This window comes from Balaenoptera musculus, chromosome 6 (genome assembly GCF_009873245.2).
Source record: "Balaenoptera musculus isolate JJ_BM4_2016_0621 chromosome 6, mBalMus1.pri.v3, whole genome shotgun sequence".
Lineage (NCBI taxonomy): Eukaryota > Metazoa > Chordata > Mammalia > Artiodactyla > Balaenopteridae > Balaenoptera > Balaenoptera musculus.
The window spans coordinates 89,219,086-89,236,254 of record NC_045790.1 but is presented as its reverse complement, the minus strand read 5'-3'; the positions used below and the strand labels follow the sequence as shown (position 1 = coordinate 89,236,254).

Below are 17,169 nucleotides of genomic sequence, written 5' to 3'. Positions count from 1 at the left end.
TATCTTAATATTACATATGAAAACCAGAAAGCAAGTAGTTAAACCCCACTCCTAGGTTTCTGTACCAGAGTCCAGTCAGGAAACAGAAAATACAAAGTTTTATTAACAGAAAGGATTTAATATAAAGAAGTAAGTAGATATAAAATTGTTAACTAGATTATTGAAAAAGTAAAAAGTAAGTACTATGGAGTCACAGAAGTATCAACTGTAGAAAGCTGTTACCACTCCTGGAGGAACAAAGGATAGGCTGAAATTATTAAAACTTAGAAGCTTGGAGGAAGAGCTCTTTAGAGTCAAAACTGAAGACTCCTGGAGAGGGGACACTGCTCAGCTGGTGTTCTGGTCCACCTCACTCACTGCATAAATATTGAGTTTTAAGTTCTTATCCCAAGCTACCTAGTTAGTGGTAGAGTTTGAACTAAACACTGGTCTTCTGACTTCTGACTTTATGAACGCTTTCTACTACAGCACACTCCCTGATCAATGTTTTGTCAGGTCACTCAAATATTCTAACTTTCCTTTACCTTAAAAAATATTAAAGAGAGGACCTTCAAGATGGCAGAGGAGTAAGACGCGGAGATCACATTCCTCCCAACAAATACATTAAAAATACATGTACGTGTGGAACAATTCCTACAGAACACCAACTGAACGCTGGCAGAAGACCTCAGACTTCCCAAAAGGCAAGAAACTCCCCACCTGCCTGGGTAGGGTAAAAGAAAAAAGAAAAAACAGAGACAGAAGAATAGAGATAGGACCTGCAACTCAGGGAGGGAGCTGTGAAGGAGGAAAAGTTTCCACACACTAGAAGCCCCTTCACTGGCGGAGATGGGGAGTGGGTGGGAGGGGGAAGCCTCAGAGCCACGGAGGAGAGAGCAGCAACAGGGGTGCGGAGGGCAAAGCGGAGAGATTCCCGCACAGAGGATCGGTGCAGACCAGCACTCACCAGCCCAAGAGGCTTGTCTGCTCACCCGCCGGGACGGGTGGAGGCTGGGAGCTGAGGCTCAGGCTTCGGAGGTCAGATCCCAGGGAGAGGACTGGGGTTGGCTGAGTGAACACAGCCTGAAGGGGGCTAATGTGCCACAGCTAGCCGGGAGGGAGTCCGGGAAAAAGTCTGGAACTGCCTAAGAGGCAAGAGACCATTGTTTCGGGGTGTGCGAGGAGAGGAGATTCAGAACACCACCTAAACAAGCTTCAGAAACAGGCGCAAGCCGCAGCTATCAGCATGGACACCAGAGACAGGCATGAAATGCTAAGCCTGCTTCTGCAGCCACCAAGAAGCCTGTGTGCAAGCACAGGTCACTGTCCACACCTCCCCTCTGGGGGCCTGTGCGGCCCACCACTGCCAGGGTTCCAAGATCCAGAGGCAACTTCCCTGGGAGAACACACGGTGCCTCAGGCTGTTGCAACGTCATGCTAGCCTCTGCTGCCGCAGGCTCACCCCGCATTCTGTACCCCCCCCCCAGACCCCCGGGCTGAGTGAGCCAGAGCTCCCTAATCAGCTGCTTCTTTAACCCCGTCCTGTCTGGGCGAATAACAGACGCCAGAGGGTGACCTACATGCAGAGGTGGGGCCAAATCCAAAGCTGAACCCCAGGAGCTGTGCAAACAAAGAAGAGAAAGGGAAATCTCTCCCAGCAGCCTCAGGAGCAGCAGATTAAATCTCCACAATCAACTAGATGTACCCTGCATTGTGGAATACCTGAATAGACAATGAATCATCCCAAAATTGAGGCAGTGGACTTTGCGATCAACTGTAGACTTCAGGTTTGCTGAATGCAACACCCTGGTTACTTATTCCTACGTTTATCATAGTATAGTTTTTAGTACTTCTTATCATTGGTGGATTTGTTTACTGGTTTGCTTGCTCTCTTTTTTTTATTATTTATTCTTATTTTTAATTTTAATAACTACATTTATTTTATTTATTTATTTTTTCTTTCCTTTTTTTTCTCCCTTCTCTTCTGAGCTGGGTAGCAGACAGGGTCTTGGTGCTCCAGCCAGGTGTCAGGCCTGAGCCTCTGAGGTGGGAGAGCAGAGTTCAGGACGTTAGACCACCAAGACCTCCTGGACCCATGTAATATCAATCAGCGAGAGCTCTCCAAGAGATCTCCATCTCAACGCTAAGACCCTGCTCCTCTCAACGACCAGCAAGCTCCAGTGCTGGACATCCCATGCCAAACAACTAACAAGACAAGAATACAACCCCATGCATTAGCAGAGAGGCTGCCTAAAATCATAAGTTCACAGACACCCCAAAACACAACACCAGACACAGTCCTGCCCACCAGAAAGACAAGATCCAGCCTCATCCACCAGAACACAGGCACCAGTCCCCTCCACCAGGAAAACTACACAACCCACTGAACCAACCTTACCCACTGGGGGCAGACACCAAAAACAACAGGAACTACGAACCAGCAGCCTGCAAAAGGGAGACCCCAAACACAGTAAGTTAAGCAAACTGAGAAGACAGAGAAATACTCAGCAGATGAAGAAGCAAAGTAAAAACCAAGCAGACCAAACAAATGAAGACGACATAGGCAGTCTACCTGAAAAAGAATTCAAAGTAATGATAGTAAATATGAACCAAAATCTTGGAAATAGAATGGAGAAAATACGAGATACGTTTGACAAAGAACTAGAAGAACTAAAGAGCAAACAAACAATGATGAACAACACAATAAATGAAATTTAAAATGCTCTAGAAGGAATCAATAACAGAATAACTGAGGCAAAAGAACGGATAAGTGACCTGGAAGATAAAAAAGTGGAAATAACTACCAGAGAGCAGAATAAAGAAAAAAGAATGAAAAGAATTGAGGACAGTCTCAGAGATCTCTGGGACAACATTCAACGCACCAACATTTGAATTATAGGGCTCCCAGAAGAAGAAGAGAAAAAGAGTCTGAGAAAATATTTCAAGAGATAATAGTTGAAAACTTCCCTAATATGGGAAAGGAAATAGTCAATCAAGCCAAGGAAGTGTAGAGTCCCCTAGGGGACAAATCCAAGGAGAAACACACCAATAGACATATTAATCAAACTATCAAAAATTACATTCAAAGCAAAAATATTAAAAGCAGCATGGGAAAAGCAACAAATAACGTACAAGGGAATCCCCATAAGGTTAACAGCTGATCTTTCAGCAGAAACTCTGCAAGCCAGAAGGGAGTAGCAGGACATATTTAAAGTGATGAAAGGGAAAAACCTACAACCAAGATTACTCTACCCAGCAAGGATCTCATTCAGATTCGATGGAGAAATTAAAACCTTTACAGACAAGCAAAAGCTAAGAGAGTTCAGCACCACCAAACCAGCTTTACAACAAATGCTAAAGGAAGTTCTCTACGCAGGAAACACAAGGGAAGGAAAAGACCTACAATAACAAACCCGAAACAATTAAGAAAACAGTAATAGGAACATACATATCGATAATTACCCTAAATGTAAACGGATTAAATGCTCCAACCAAAAGACACAGACTGGCTGAATGGATACAAAAACAAGACCCCTATATATGCTGTCTACAAGAGACCCACTTCAGACCTAGGGACACATACAGACTGAAAGTGAGAGGATGGAGAAAGATATTCCATGCAAATGGAAATCAAAAGAAAGCTGGAGTAGCAGTACTCATACCAGATAAAATAGACTTTAAAATAAAGACTATTACAACAGGCAAAGAAAGAGACTACATAATGACCAAGGGATCAATCCAAGAAGAACATATAACAATTGTAAATGCTTATGCACCCAACATAGGAGCACCTCAATATATATGGCAAATGTTAACAACCATAAAAGGGGAAATGAACAGTAACACAATAATAGTAGGGGACTTTAACACCCCACTTTCACCAATGGACAGATCATCCAAAATGAAAATAAATAAGGAAATGCAAGCTTTAAATGACACATTAAATGAGATGGACTTAATTGATATTTATAAGACATTCCATCCAAAAATAACAGAATACACTTTCTTCTCAAGTGCTCATGGAACATTCTGCAGAATAGATCATATCTTGGGTCACAAATCAAGCCTTGGTAAACTTAAGAAAATTCAAATCGTATCAAGTATGTTTTGCGACCGCAACGCTATGAGACTAGATATCAATTACAGGAAAAAACCTGTAAAAAATACAAACACATGGAGGCTAAACAATACACTACTTAATAACCAAGAGACCACTGAAGAAGCCAAAGACGAAATCAAAAAAACCTAGAAACAAATGACAATGAAAATACGACGACCCAAGACCTATGGGATGCAGCAAAAGCAGTTCTAAGAGGAAAGATTATAGCAAAACAATCTTACCTCAAGAAACAAGAAACATCTCAAATGAACAATCAAACCTTACACCTAAAGCAATTAGAGAAAGAAGAACAACAACAAAAATATTAGCAGAAGGAAAGAAATCATAAAAACCAGATGAGATATAAATAAAAAAGAATTGAAGGACACAACAGCAAAGACCAATAAGACTAAAAGCTGGTTTTTTGAGAAGATAAGCAAAATTGATAAACCATTAGCCAGACTCATCAAGAAAAAAAGGGAAAAGGCTCAAATCAACAGAATTACAAATGAAAAAGGAGAAGTAACACCTGACACTGCAGAAATACAAAGGACCATGAGAGATTACTACAAGCAACTATATGCCAATAAAATGGACAACCTGGAAGAAATGGACAAACTCTTAGAAAAGCACAACTTTCCGAGACTGAATCAGGAAGGAATAGAAAATATAAACAGACCAATCACAAGCACTGAAATTGAAACTGTGATTAAAACTCTTCCAACAGACAAAAGTCCAGGACTAGATGGCTTCACAGGCGAATTCTATCAACATTTAGAGAAGAGCTAACACCTATCCTTCTCAAACTCTTCCAAAATATAGCAGATGGAGGAACACTCCCAAATGCATTCTACGAGGCCAGCATCACCTGATACCAAAACCAGACAAAGATGTCACAAAAAAAGAAAACTACAGGCCAATATCACTGATGAACATAGATGCAAAAATCCTCAACAAAATACTAGCAAACAGAATTCAACAGCACATTAAAAGCATCATACACCATGATCAAGTGGGGTTTATCCCAGGAATGCACGGATTCTTCAATATAGGCAAATCAATCAATGTGATACACCATATTAACAAACTGAACGAGAATATCATATGATCATCTCAATAGATGCAGAAAAAGCTTTCAACAAAATTCAACACCCATTTATGATAAAAACGCTCCAGAAAGTAGGCATAGAGGGAACTTACCTCAACATAATAAAGGCTATATATGACAAACCCACAGCCAACATTGTTCTCAATGGTGAAAAACTAAAACCATTGCCACTAAGGTCAGGAACAAGATAAGGTTGCCCACTCTCTGGAAGTTGTAGCCACAGCAACCAGAGAAGAAAAAGAAAGAAAAGGAATCCAAATTGGAAAAGAAGTAAAACTGTCACTGTTTGCAGATGACATGATACTATACATAGAGAATCCTAAAGATGCTACCAGAAGACTACTAGAGCTAATCAATGAATTTGGTAAAATAGCAGTATACAAAATTAATGCACAGAAATCTCTTGCATTCCTATACACTAGTGATGAAAAATCTGAGAGAGAAATTAAGGAAACACTCCGATTTACCACTGCAACAAAAAGAGTAAAATACCTAGGAATAAACCTACCTAAGGAGACAAAAGACCTGTATGCAGAAAACTATGAGACACTGATGAAAGGAATTAAAGATGATAAAAACAGATGGAGAGATATACCATATTCTTGGATTGGAAGAATCAACATTGTGAAAATGACTATACTACCTAAAGCAATCTATAGATTCAACGCAATCCTTATCAAACTACCTGTGGCATTTTTCACCGAACTAGAACAAAAAATTTCACAATTTGTATGGAAACAAAAAGACCCTGAATAGCTAAAGCAATCTTGAGAAAGAAAAACAGAGCTGGAGGAACTGGGCTCCCTGACTTCAGACTACACTACAAAGCTACAGTAATCAAGACAGTATGGTGCTGGTACCAAAACAGAAATATACATCAATGGAACAGGATAGAAAGCCCAGAGATAAACCCACACACATATGGTCACCTTGTCTTTGATAAAGGAGGCAAGAATATACAATGGAGAAAAGACAGCCTCTTCAATAAGTGGTGCTGGGAAAACTGGACAGGTACATGTAAAAGAATAAAATTAGAACACTCCCTAACACCATACACAAAAATAAACTCTTATCGCATTAAAGACCTAAATGTAAGGCCAGACACTATCAAACTCTTATAGGAAAACATAGGTAGAACACTCTACGACATAAATCACAGCAAGATCCTTTTTGACCCACCTCCTAGAGAAATGGAAATAAAAAAAAAAATAAACAAATGGGACCTAATGAAACTTAAAAGCTTTTGCGCAGCAACGGAAACCATAAACAAGATGAAAAGACAACCCTCAGAATAGGACAAAATATTTGCAAATGAAGCAGCCGACAAAGGATTAATCTCCAAAATATACAAGCAGCTCATGCAGCTCAGTATCAAAAAAAAACAAACAACCCAATCCAAAAATGGGCAGAAGATCTAAACAGACATTTCTCCAAAGAAGATACACAGATTGCCAACAAACACATGAAAGGATGCTCAACATCACTAATCATTAGAGAAATGCAAATCAAAACTACAATGAGGTATCACCTCACACCTGTCAGAATGGCCATCATCAAAAAATCTACAAACAATAACTGCTAGAGAGGGTGTGGAGAAAAGGGAACCCTCCTGCACTGTTGGTGGGAATGTAAATTGATACAGCCACTATGGAGGACAGTATGGAGGTTCCTTAAAATACTAAAAATAGAACTACCATACGACCCAGCAGTCCCACTCCTGGGCATATACCCTGAGAAAACCATAATTCAAAAAGAGTCATGTACCATAATGTTCACTGCAGCACTATTTACAATAGCCAGGACATGGAAGCAACCTAAGTGTCCATCGACAGATGAATGGATAAAGAAGATCTGGCACATGTATACAATGGAATATTACTCAGCCATAAAATGAAACGAAATTGAGGTATTTATAGTGAGGTGGATGGACCTACAGACTGTCATACAGAGTGAAGTAAGTCAGATAGATATAAACAAACATCGTATGCTAACACATATATATGGAATCTAAAAAAAAAAAAAATGTTTCTGAGGAACCTAGCGGCAGGACAGGAATAAAGACACAGACATAGAGAATGGACTTGAGTACACGGGCAGGGGGAAGGGTAAGCTGGGATGAAGTGAGAGAGTGGCATGGACATACATACACTACCAAATGTAAAATAGATAGCTAGTGGGAAGCAGCCGCATAGCACAGGGAGATCAGCTTGGTGCTTTGTGACCACCTAGAGGGGTGGGATAGGGAGGGTGAGATGGAGACTCAAGAGGGAGGGGATATGGGGATATATGTATACATATAGCTAATTCACTTTGTTATACAGCAGAAACTAACACAACATTGTAAAGCAATTATACTCCAATAAAGATGTTAAAATATATATATTAAAGATATTTAAGTAAGATTCTGCGTACTCACATAAGTAAATTATGGACTGTCATTTCTGAGACATCCTTTTCCACCCCACACTGGGCAGAATCTGCTCTTTTAAAAGCATGCTATAACAAAGGGGGGTTTGGGGGTATCATATTTGTTCTATTTTTACCTGGATGTTGACTAACATAGTTGCGCTCATTCTGAAAATTCATTGAACTATACATTTACGATTACTTTTGCACTTTTTTGTATGTGTTCACGTCGGAATTCATAAAGATAGCAAAAGTATGCTGCCACCTTCCCAGAATCCCCAGAACTGATAAATTCTTGTTTTATTAATCTTTTCATCTCCCACAGATTAGAGGAAGGAACAATGACAAACTTTATTCCTGGATTTAATTCCTGAAAACAAATGAGAAACTGAGTAGTGATGTGCAAATGACTGAAATCATGGGAGAAAATAATGATGTCAAACGACAACTTATTGAGAAATTGCTAAATACTGAGAAACCTGGAACATTAAATGTATCTGCAAAGAGAGAGCACAGAATAGTTGAGAACTCTGAAATTAGCCCAAGAACTAGCTCCATAATTTACTAACCTATGTGACTTAAGTAAGGTTATTTTATTCCTGTAAGACTACTCATCTGTAAAATCTGTTCAATAACACCTACCTAAAGAGATGTATGGGGATTAGAATTAAGACACTGAAATGTTCTGCATGTATCTGAAATGAATGAATATTATTATTGTATAAGAAAGGTAGTGCAACCTTATGTGACACTGCAAGGAAAGAGAAAGAGGAGGAGGATGAGGAGGGGGAGGCAGAGGAGATGACAGTGACAACAGCACAGTTGAATTCTTTTAGAGCTATAACAGTAACTTTCATCTTGGTATCCTCAACATCTAATATAGTACCTACTACAGTGAATATTTGCTTAATTGAACTACATATGATTTGAGGGAAGTTAGCAAAATAGCAGTCAGAGAATTAAGAGTAAATTAATAGATTTTGTGTGTAAAAATCAAGTGGAGATCATTGTAGATTAAATTTTCAGGATGTCTTACAGAAAATAGCAATCGGATATGAATGTAGGATTAAAGAAATGTGTTTATTTTAATGAACATTTAAATAAGGAAAAAACAGAGAACACAGATTAAAAATGTAAGAGAGATTACAACTGACGACATAAACATTCTGTTGAAATGGTTTCTGACCAACAATTCCCAAAGCAGCATTTTCCAACTTCCTAATAAAATGCCCAGGAAAATAGAAAAAACAAACAAAACAAAAAACCCTACACTACTAGCCAAAACTAAAAGCTATAGACAATCAGATGCCAGAGCTCAGGAGGAACTAAGGTTAAGTATGAGGCAAATGGAAGTAAACTAAGAAATAAAAAAGAATCCAACATATTAAATACCCCCTGATGCTGTGGTAATCTAAATGGGAGGGGAGATCTCTATGTGTATGGCTGATTCACTTTGCTGTGCAGCGGAGGCTAACACAACATTGTAAAGCAACCATACTCCAATAAAAATTTTAAAATAAATAAAAAATTTTAAAAATACCCCCTGATGGTTTCACTTATGAAGCGCAAGTCACATGGAAAAGAGAGGGGGTAGGGGGGACAATCACCTTTCCTTGGATTTGAAGGCCTACAACCTAAACCAAACACAAAAAAAGATGCCATCCTTATCAACACCACAGATAGAAAGAGTTAATCCCCTTTACCCACTTGCCCTCAGTAGTCTAGATCTAGGCATAGTCTGTAAGCCATAAGATGTAAACTATAGAAAGTGGGGAGTGAGGTACTGGCAGTGATAGAGTACATTCCAAAAGTCAAGAGTCTCAAGGAGTAACATGCTTGAGGAGATAAGGATAAGAAGAACCCAGGTAGCAGTACATAGACGAACTGTGGTTTTATTGTACTACAGGTCTGTGTTCTAAAGAATCAGTCCCTGGGGAACAGAAAAAAGTTGCCAGTTAAGTAAAGTTCTATATAAGTATTGGCAAATGAAAATCCCTAATGAATTAAACTAATACATCAAACAGTTTATTCCAAAAATGTAAGGATAATTCAGTTTTTTAAATGTATTACATTTTAAATAGGAAAAACAATATGATCAACTCAATACATTTACATAAGTGTAAATACAAATGGCCAGTAAACATTAGTAACTACAACAGATGCAAATGAAAACTATGTTTTCTGATCATCAGAATGACAAGATATTTAGGACTGATAACAGCCAATACTGTGGAAGGACAGTCTAACACAATTCTGGTAAAAGCAGGTTCACTCTTTTGTGTGAATTCTATAATTTTTACATGTTTACAAGTACTGGTACTGGAATATAATATTTTTACACCATGTGTAATACTGTACTAGCGTCCAGTTAGTCCAATGGTTCTCAAGGTTTTTGGTCTCAGGACTCCTCTGCACCCCCCAAAATTAGTGAGCAGATGAATGGTTGCCAGGGGCTTGGGGAGGGCTGACTACAAAGGGGCAGGAGGGAGTCTGGGGTGGGTGATGAAACTGTTCTCTATCTTGATTGTGGTGGTAGTTACAAGACTGTATGTGTTTGCCCAAAATCATAGAACTTTATATTAAAATGGGTGAATATAATATAGGTAAATTAAACCTTTAAAAAGGCTGACTCCAAAACAAAATTCTTGAAGACCCCCTAAAAAGCTTTTCTTTATGTGGGTTATCAATATTTAGCTTATTAGAAATTATAAACGAGACAATTTTTGAATAGTTCTTTAGGTATTCATTTTTAAAATAATAAATGCACTAAATTAACAAATAATATATTCTTCATGAAAAATAACTATTTTCCAAAGCAAAAAATATTTGGTGAGAAAACTCACACTTTTTTAGTAAATCTCTTTCATGTCTGCTTCAAATAGAAAACAGATGGATTCTCATATCTGCTTCTGCATTCAACCTGTTACAGTACGGCAGGTCATGTGGCCTCTGGAAAACTCCACTGTATACTTGTGAGAAAATGAGTGTGAAAAAGATGACATCTGCATATTATTATGAAAATAATTTTGAGTTGGAAGTGTCAGGAACCCCAGGGGCTCCTGGACCACACTTTGAGAACCTCTGATTTAAGCTATACAAGAAAATACCAAATACTGAATATGGCATAATAATAAAATGTACTTATTTTAAATCAGGGAAGCAGGCTCTTATGCAGATTATCTGTCCCGATTTAATACTCTACTATTCCCCTTATCCAGGTCAAAACTGCTACCAAACAATGATTTAGGGTGAGCTACAAATTTCAATTTAAATGAAAAATATTTCTGAGGTCCAAGGGTTTTAAAGAAAACAAAAAAACCGAAAAAAACAGACCATAAGAGGTACAGCATCATCCTCAATCCCTCACTCATTGACTGTAGGACAAGGCAGATTAAAGGCAGCATGAACACAGAGAAAGTAAGGCAAAGAAAATGCCTGACCTCAGAAAAGGAAAAAAGCATAAAATGAAAAGGCAGGTAGAATAACGGCAAAAGTAAAGCAACACAGGAGCAAATATATCCTGAATGTAAAATACAAGAAAAAACAAATACTGCTCCTTGTATGCATACTTGAAAGAACTCAAAACTCTGTATTAAGACCACATCCCCACTGTACAAAGAAGGGAAGCTACGCCAAATGGCTTTTCTTGTACAACGTCACTCATATGACCCAAAATGGGAATCCACTCCTCTTAGCAATCATTGTCTAACATGCTAAACAAGGTGGGAGACCTCTGCGTTAAGGGGAACTTGGAGGTGCCTACTTGACGCTCTGTATTTCAGTGCTTACCCAACTTTCAAAACCGGAGAGCCGTCCAGAACCATTCACTACCCCAAGCGACGAAGTCAGACGTGCTGTCTCCGGAAGCTTTGTTCCCAGGTCATTTTAAAATACCTTCCAAGCAACTGGTGGCACCGCCAGGAGACGGCGCAACCCCTGGGCGGACGCGGGCAGTCCTGGGCTCCCAAAAGCGGCTGCGGCCGCCCTGTCACCTGTCCCGGGAGTCCCGCCCGCGGCGGGGCGCCCCCGCACTCCCCCCAACCCCGCGCCTCCTTTGGCGAGGACCGCCCGGGCCTCATTTTCCCCACCTGTGCTCGAGGGGTCGGACGGGCCACCTCTCGGCGCCCCTCCAGCTCGACTATAGGACTCCGGGCGGGGGGCAGCTCGGCCGCTACCCCGCTCAGGCCGTCCTCGCGGTGAGGGGCATCCCGAGGGGGCCGGTCCTCGGCGCCCCGCACTCACCCGGCTGATGCTTCAGTGCCATCACCGACACCAGGTAGTGGGCGATGTCAAAAAAGGGAAACATGGAAGTACGAGAAAAGGCAAGGGTCAGCTCATTCCACGGACTGTCCATCGCGACGACCGACCGCCGCAGCCGAAGCAGCCGCGGCGACGGGTTCCCTGCGTGCGCGACGAGGGGAGGGGGAAGGGACGGCCGCAGCCGCCCGCTCTTCGGCTGGGCCTCTCGGAGCTCTGCGCGTGCGCCTTGGCACCTGGCGCCGGCGCGCGGAGGGGGCGGGCCGCGTGTCCCAGGAGCCTCGGGCGCGCGGGCGGTTGGCCGCTGGGCGGGGTGAGGAGGGCGGGATCTTGTTCTCCTGATAAGAGTCCAGCGTCTTCTGCGTGCTGGGAGTTGTGCAAGACGCGGAGAATGGTCAGATGAATACAACATAAATAATGAATATGCATTATTTCTCTTAACATTTAGTGCATTTATTATTTTTAGAACGAATACATAAAGAACTATTTTAAATGTTTCTCAGTTATTTCTAATATGCTAAGTATTGATACATGAAACCCATAAAAGTCTTCAGGACTCTCTGGGATCCTCAAGAAAAAATTTTAAGTCGGCTTTTTTAAAGGTTTAATTTACATACATTTTATTCACCGTTTTTTAGTGTAAAGTTTTACACTAAACTTTTGGATAAACGCAGTCCACAAGGGGAGACGCTCAGAGCCGGATTTATTTCTGTGAATTGATTTCATTCACCTAACATTTCTCGAGGAACCACAGTATGCAAATCACACCGTGACTTATTGGAGATATAAAAAATAATATAATATCCTGCCCTCAAGAAACGTGTTTTCCCAAGGGAGATTACAAAGCGGGTAATAATAAGTATATGTGCAGTGATAGGGCAAGTTCCAAGGAGAGGAAGGCTATTTCAGGGAAGTGGTAAGGCAAACTAGCCTCTAAAAGCTAAGGGAAAGATGGAGGTAAGTACTTTGGCTGGACTACGAAGTGAGAAATTAGCTCAGAAAAGAAGTCCTTGAATGGCAGACCATAAACCAAGTGGTTTGGCCCCAGAGTCTAAGCTCTTGATCACTACATTTTATGCTCAGACAAATCCGAGCCAGAATCCAGTCTCTCAACCATTATGCTAAACTGCGCTTTTCTTTTTTTTGCGGTGGGGGGGGGTGAGGTGGGAGGGAGGGTTGCAATCAAGCAACAAGATTAGGAAAGTTTGGTAAAAAGAGACTAAAGACAGGCGAAAATGGAGGATATTCACAGTTCCAGACAAAATGTAGTGGAGGCTGAGGACACTAGGAGCAGGGAACTGGATGGGGAAAGATGCAATAGAACCAGAATAGGCTGGGTGTCACCTCAACCTGTCAAAAAAGGATGTGGGGAATGGGTGAGTAGGAGAATTATGGTTACATTCAGAGAAATAGGAAACAAGAATGAGGAGCAGACTTGGGTAGAAAAACAAGTTTAGTTTGGCACATTTTGTATTTGATGTGTCAACAGATCATGCGGACACCAGGAAACTGGAAATAACATAATGAGCTGCTAGATAGGTAAGAGCCGCGTGGGAGCAAGAACTGCAGACTTGCATTGATTTTTTTTTATCTGAATATTTGTCTGTTCGTTTTAATTAGTTCAACAAGTGCTTTTTGCTATGTACCAGGCATTGCTGGATATCAGAGGCCCTGCCCTAAACCCTAAGTGTTCAAAATGTGGGGAAAATTGTAGTAAATCTCTACATTTCACTACTTATCAAGAAAGAATAGAGTTGCTAAGATACTTTTCATATGTGGTTTTCTAAGCAAGCACCTCTTATTAGAGAAAGGCTTTTAAACCTCTAGCCAAACTAAAGAAAAAAAAGCAACTGCTGTGAATATTTATACTTTGATGTTTCAGTTTGTTCTTTCATAATTTTTTTTTAATTAATTTATTTATTTTTTGGCTGTGTCAGGTCTTCGTTTCTGTGCGAGGGCTTTCTCTAGTTGCGGCAAGCGGGGGCCACTCTTCATCGCGGTGCGCGGGCCTCTCACTATCGCGGCCTCTCTTGTTGCGGAGCACAGGCTCCAGACGCGCAGGCTCAGTAGTTGTGGCACATGGGCTTAGTTGCTCCGCGGCATGTGGGATCTTCCCAGACCAGGGCTCGAACCCATGTCCCCTGCATTGGCAGGCAGATTCTCAGCCACTGCGTCACCAGGGAAGGGAAGCCCTTTCATAATTTTTATACATTTCTTTAGCTTTGTGAATTTAGGGGCAGAACTTGGATGTTATTTCCCAAAAGATTTTACAGTTTTAAAGTCATTAATTAGACTCCACAAAATATGTGTTTTGTCCTTGGACTTAAAAAAAAATACTATAACATCTCTAAATCATATGTCTATGCCAGTATCATTCTGGGGTATAATTAAATTCATTATTAACACCAATATGGCAATAGTGAAAAGCATCAGAATTTTTTTAAAAAAAGATAAATCAAATATTTTGCTTTCCATAAACATATTAATTCCAACAGAAGAGAATTAATCATCTCAGACTCTACGAGTAATCTGAAATTTGTTTCATTTCCAAACTGTGAAAATAAGCTGGATCCCCATCTGCCTAGAGCCGAAAGAATACTTTTTTTTTAATCTAAGGGAAATGATATCACCTCACAAAAAGACAAGTTCTATCTAAACGTTAACTGTGCTCACTATATTTGCTTCTGGTCAGTGCTTCAGTTATTTAGTCTAAAGAAATGGGCCAAACAGAAGCAAGTGGGCAATAAAATGAGGGAAGGCTTTGAATTGTTAACAGGGAGAGGCAAGATTTGGGGAAATTACGTGCGAAAATTAAAACCTGCCCTGACTTTTGGAAGCAGTTTACAAAGTTACATAATTATTGCAGATAAAACAAATCAAATTATAAAGTACTGCTTATCTATTAGAAAGCAAAAGTAGTCTAACTGTATGAATATCTGGAAAAGAGGGTTTTTTTGTTTTTTTTGTTTTTATATCAAAATAAAATATATCATTACTTTATTTGGATATAAATTTACTTTATTTATAAAGTAAATTTTGGATATCATTACTTTATTATAAAAGAAACAGGGAAATTATTTACATGATGAAAGATTTCAGAACTTCAGTGGCAGCTTCACGTGATGCCATTTCAATCGACTTATTTTAGTCGACGTAGTTTCCAAGAATGTCACCGTCTCTAAGTAAGAAATAATCCTTGTCATCTAGAACTACTTTGGTGCCTCCATATTCTGGGAGAAGAACTTTATCTCCAACTTTCACACTAACTGGTTCAATCTCTCCACCCTTTCCTTTTAGAGCCTGATCTAACAGCTACTACCGTTGCTTGCAATACTTTTCCTTGTGATTTTTCTGGAAGCATAATGCCTCCTTTGGTTACAGTTTCGGCTGCACTTCTTTCAACTAATACTCGGTCAAATACGGGAAGAAACTTTCTAAATGCCTGTCCTGCCATGGCTCCGGTTGCCGCAGTTCGTACTCTTGCTGTTTGGCCGCCGCCGCAAAAGAGAGATCCGAAGTCTGACCCTCCGGCCACGTGAACTCGAGAAAAGACCTCCCAGCGCCCTCGCCCCGGGCCCCTCCCCGCGGAAGGAGGCGGCCGCACCAGCGCGCGCCACGATTCGTTTCCTGGGCTCCGCGCAGGCCACTGACTCGCGGACCGGTAGGCGGAAGAAAAGAGGAGGTTTTTCTAGGCTTTTCTAGGCCGCGGGCCCAGGTGAAAATACTTACCCTTAGCCCCCCTTCCGGAAATGGAAAAGAATTTTGACTAAACATATTTGAAGCATTTTGAGTACAAAAACATGTGAAAATAATTGTTATAAACCAGGTTTTTCAACCTCAATGCTATTGACATTTTGGGCTGAACAATTCTTAGTTGTCTTATGGGGTGTGTTATGGGATGTTTAACAGCATCCCTGGCCTCTACCCACTAGATGCCAGTAGCACGCGCACACACACACCAATTGTGACAACCAAAAATGTCTCCAGACATTTTTGTCTTGGGCGGGGGGGGAATCGCCCCTAGTTCAGAACTACTTTATAAATGAATAAATTTTTTGGCAATATGTCCCTCTATTTGTACAAACATTATGGTTATGCATCTAATATTAATCATCAAGTTAATTCTACATAACCCTTCTTGGTCTCAGCTTGATCATCCTTCCCCTGGATCAAGTTGGCAACATCCCAAAACCCAGTACCACAAAGGTAATCCTAGCTATTTCTTCTCTGCAATACTGCTTTCTATCCACTGATTGGCATGCCTTTCACTTTGGGAAGTCAATAACGTTTTAAAAACCATGAAGAGTCCATGATGAGGAAGTTTCATATTAGAGGAGCCAATTACACTTCTAAACTTTAGTATTCTGGTTAGGGATTTTCATTCTAAAGTTATTTTCATAGGGATTTGATAACTATGCCCTTTCCAGTTATAGTGTAGTAAAATATGACATTTAAGACAAAATGTTAAATTTAATTTCTATTTTTTTAATGGTCAGCATTATCAAGGAGGATTAACTAAAGAGCACCAATTGTCCTGAATTCAGTCAGTACAGTGAGATCCTGGCACGTGAGATTTAAGTGATAAACCAATTCAATTATAAACTCAACTCTTTAGACTCTGTGTATCTAATAATACACACTTATATGGTGACTTGAAAAATATAACTTGGCTCACTTATTTCTTGCACTGGAAACTAAAATCTTTTTCTGTAAACATCACTTATACCTCTAATATGAACTATTAAACTAAAAATATTCTCCATGTGTAACAAGTACAAATTTACCTGCTTAAAATATCTGATGTTATGAAAAGGAATATCTCTAGTGTTCATCAGTATAAAGACTTCCAAAACTGCAGTCACCCACTGGTGCCATAGTTGCCAGGTGTCTATGGTTACTAGCACTCAAAGTTATAATTCATCTCTGTTCAAGAGTAACAGGTACCATTAAATCAAAGAATAAGAGAATTGTGGAAGTTGAATGGACCCTTTAAAAAAAAGTAACATGGGTTGCAAGTCATATAAAACAGTTCAGGGCGGCTTAAGCAAAGTGACGGATTTACTGAAAGGCTACCAGGGAATCAGCCATCAATCCCCGAAAAGAGCAAGAAGTTGGGCATTTCTGAGGCCAGCAGCAGGAGGTAGATGTGGGCTACCCTCAGTTACTAATGACAGTCAATGTTAATATTGTTCAGTCTCTGTGTCCCCCTATTCAGTACTGCCAGGAAAGATAGCCTGCCCTGGCCTGGGACAGATGTCCTCTCCTTGTTGATCAGCTCTGGAGGGATGCTGGGTCACATCCCTAGGTATCAGAGGCAATG

The 17,169-nt window shown here is 40.3% G+C and overlaps 1 protein-coding gene and 1 pseudogene across 1 annotated transcript in view; both read right to left on the bottom strand.

Moving 5' to 3' along the window:
- Positions 1-12,070, bottom strand: part of TMEM38B (transmembrane protein 38B) — a 67,280-nt gene extending 55,210 nt beyond the window's left edge. The window contains exon 1 of the mRNA XM_036856654.1: positions 11,835-12,070. Within this exon, the coding sequence (XP_036712549.1) occupies positions 11,835-11,946 (112 nt within the window). The 5' untranslated portion in view covers positions 11,947-12,070. The remainder of the gene's footprint in view (positions 1-11,834) is intronic.
- Positions 12,071-14,993: 2,923 nt separating this feature from the next.
- Positions 14,994-15,878, bottom strand: LOC118897207 (annotated as a pseudogene).
- Between the last annotated feature and the right edge of the window lie 1,291 nt (positions 15,879-17,169).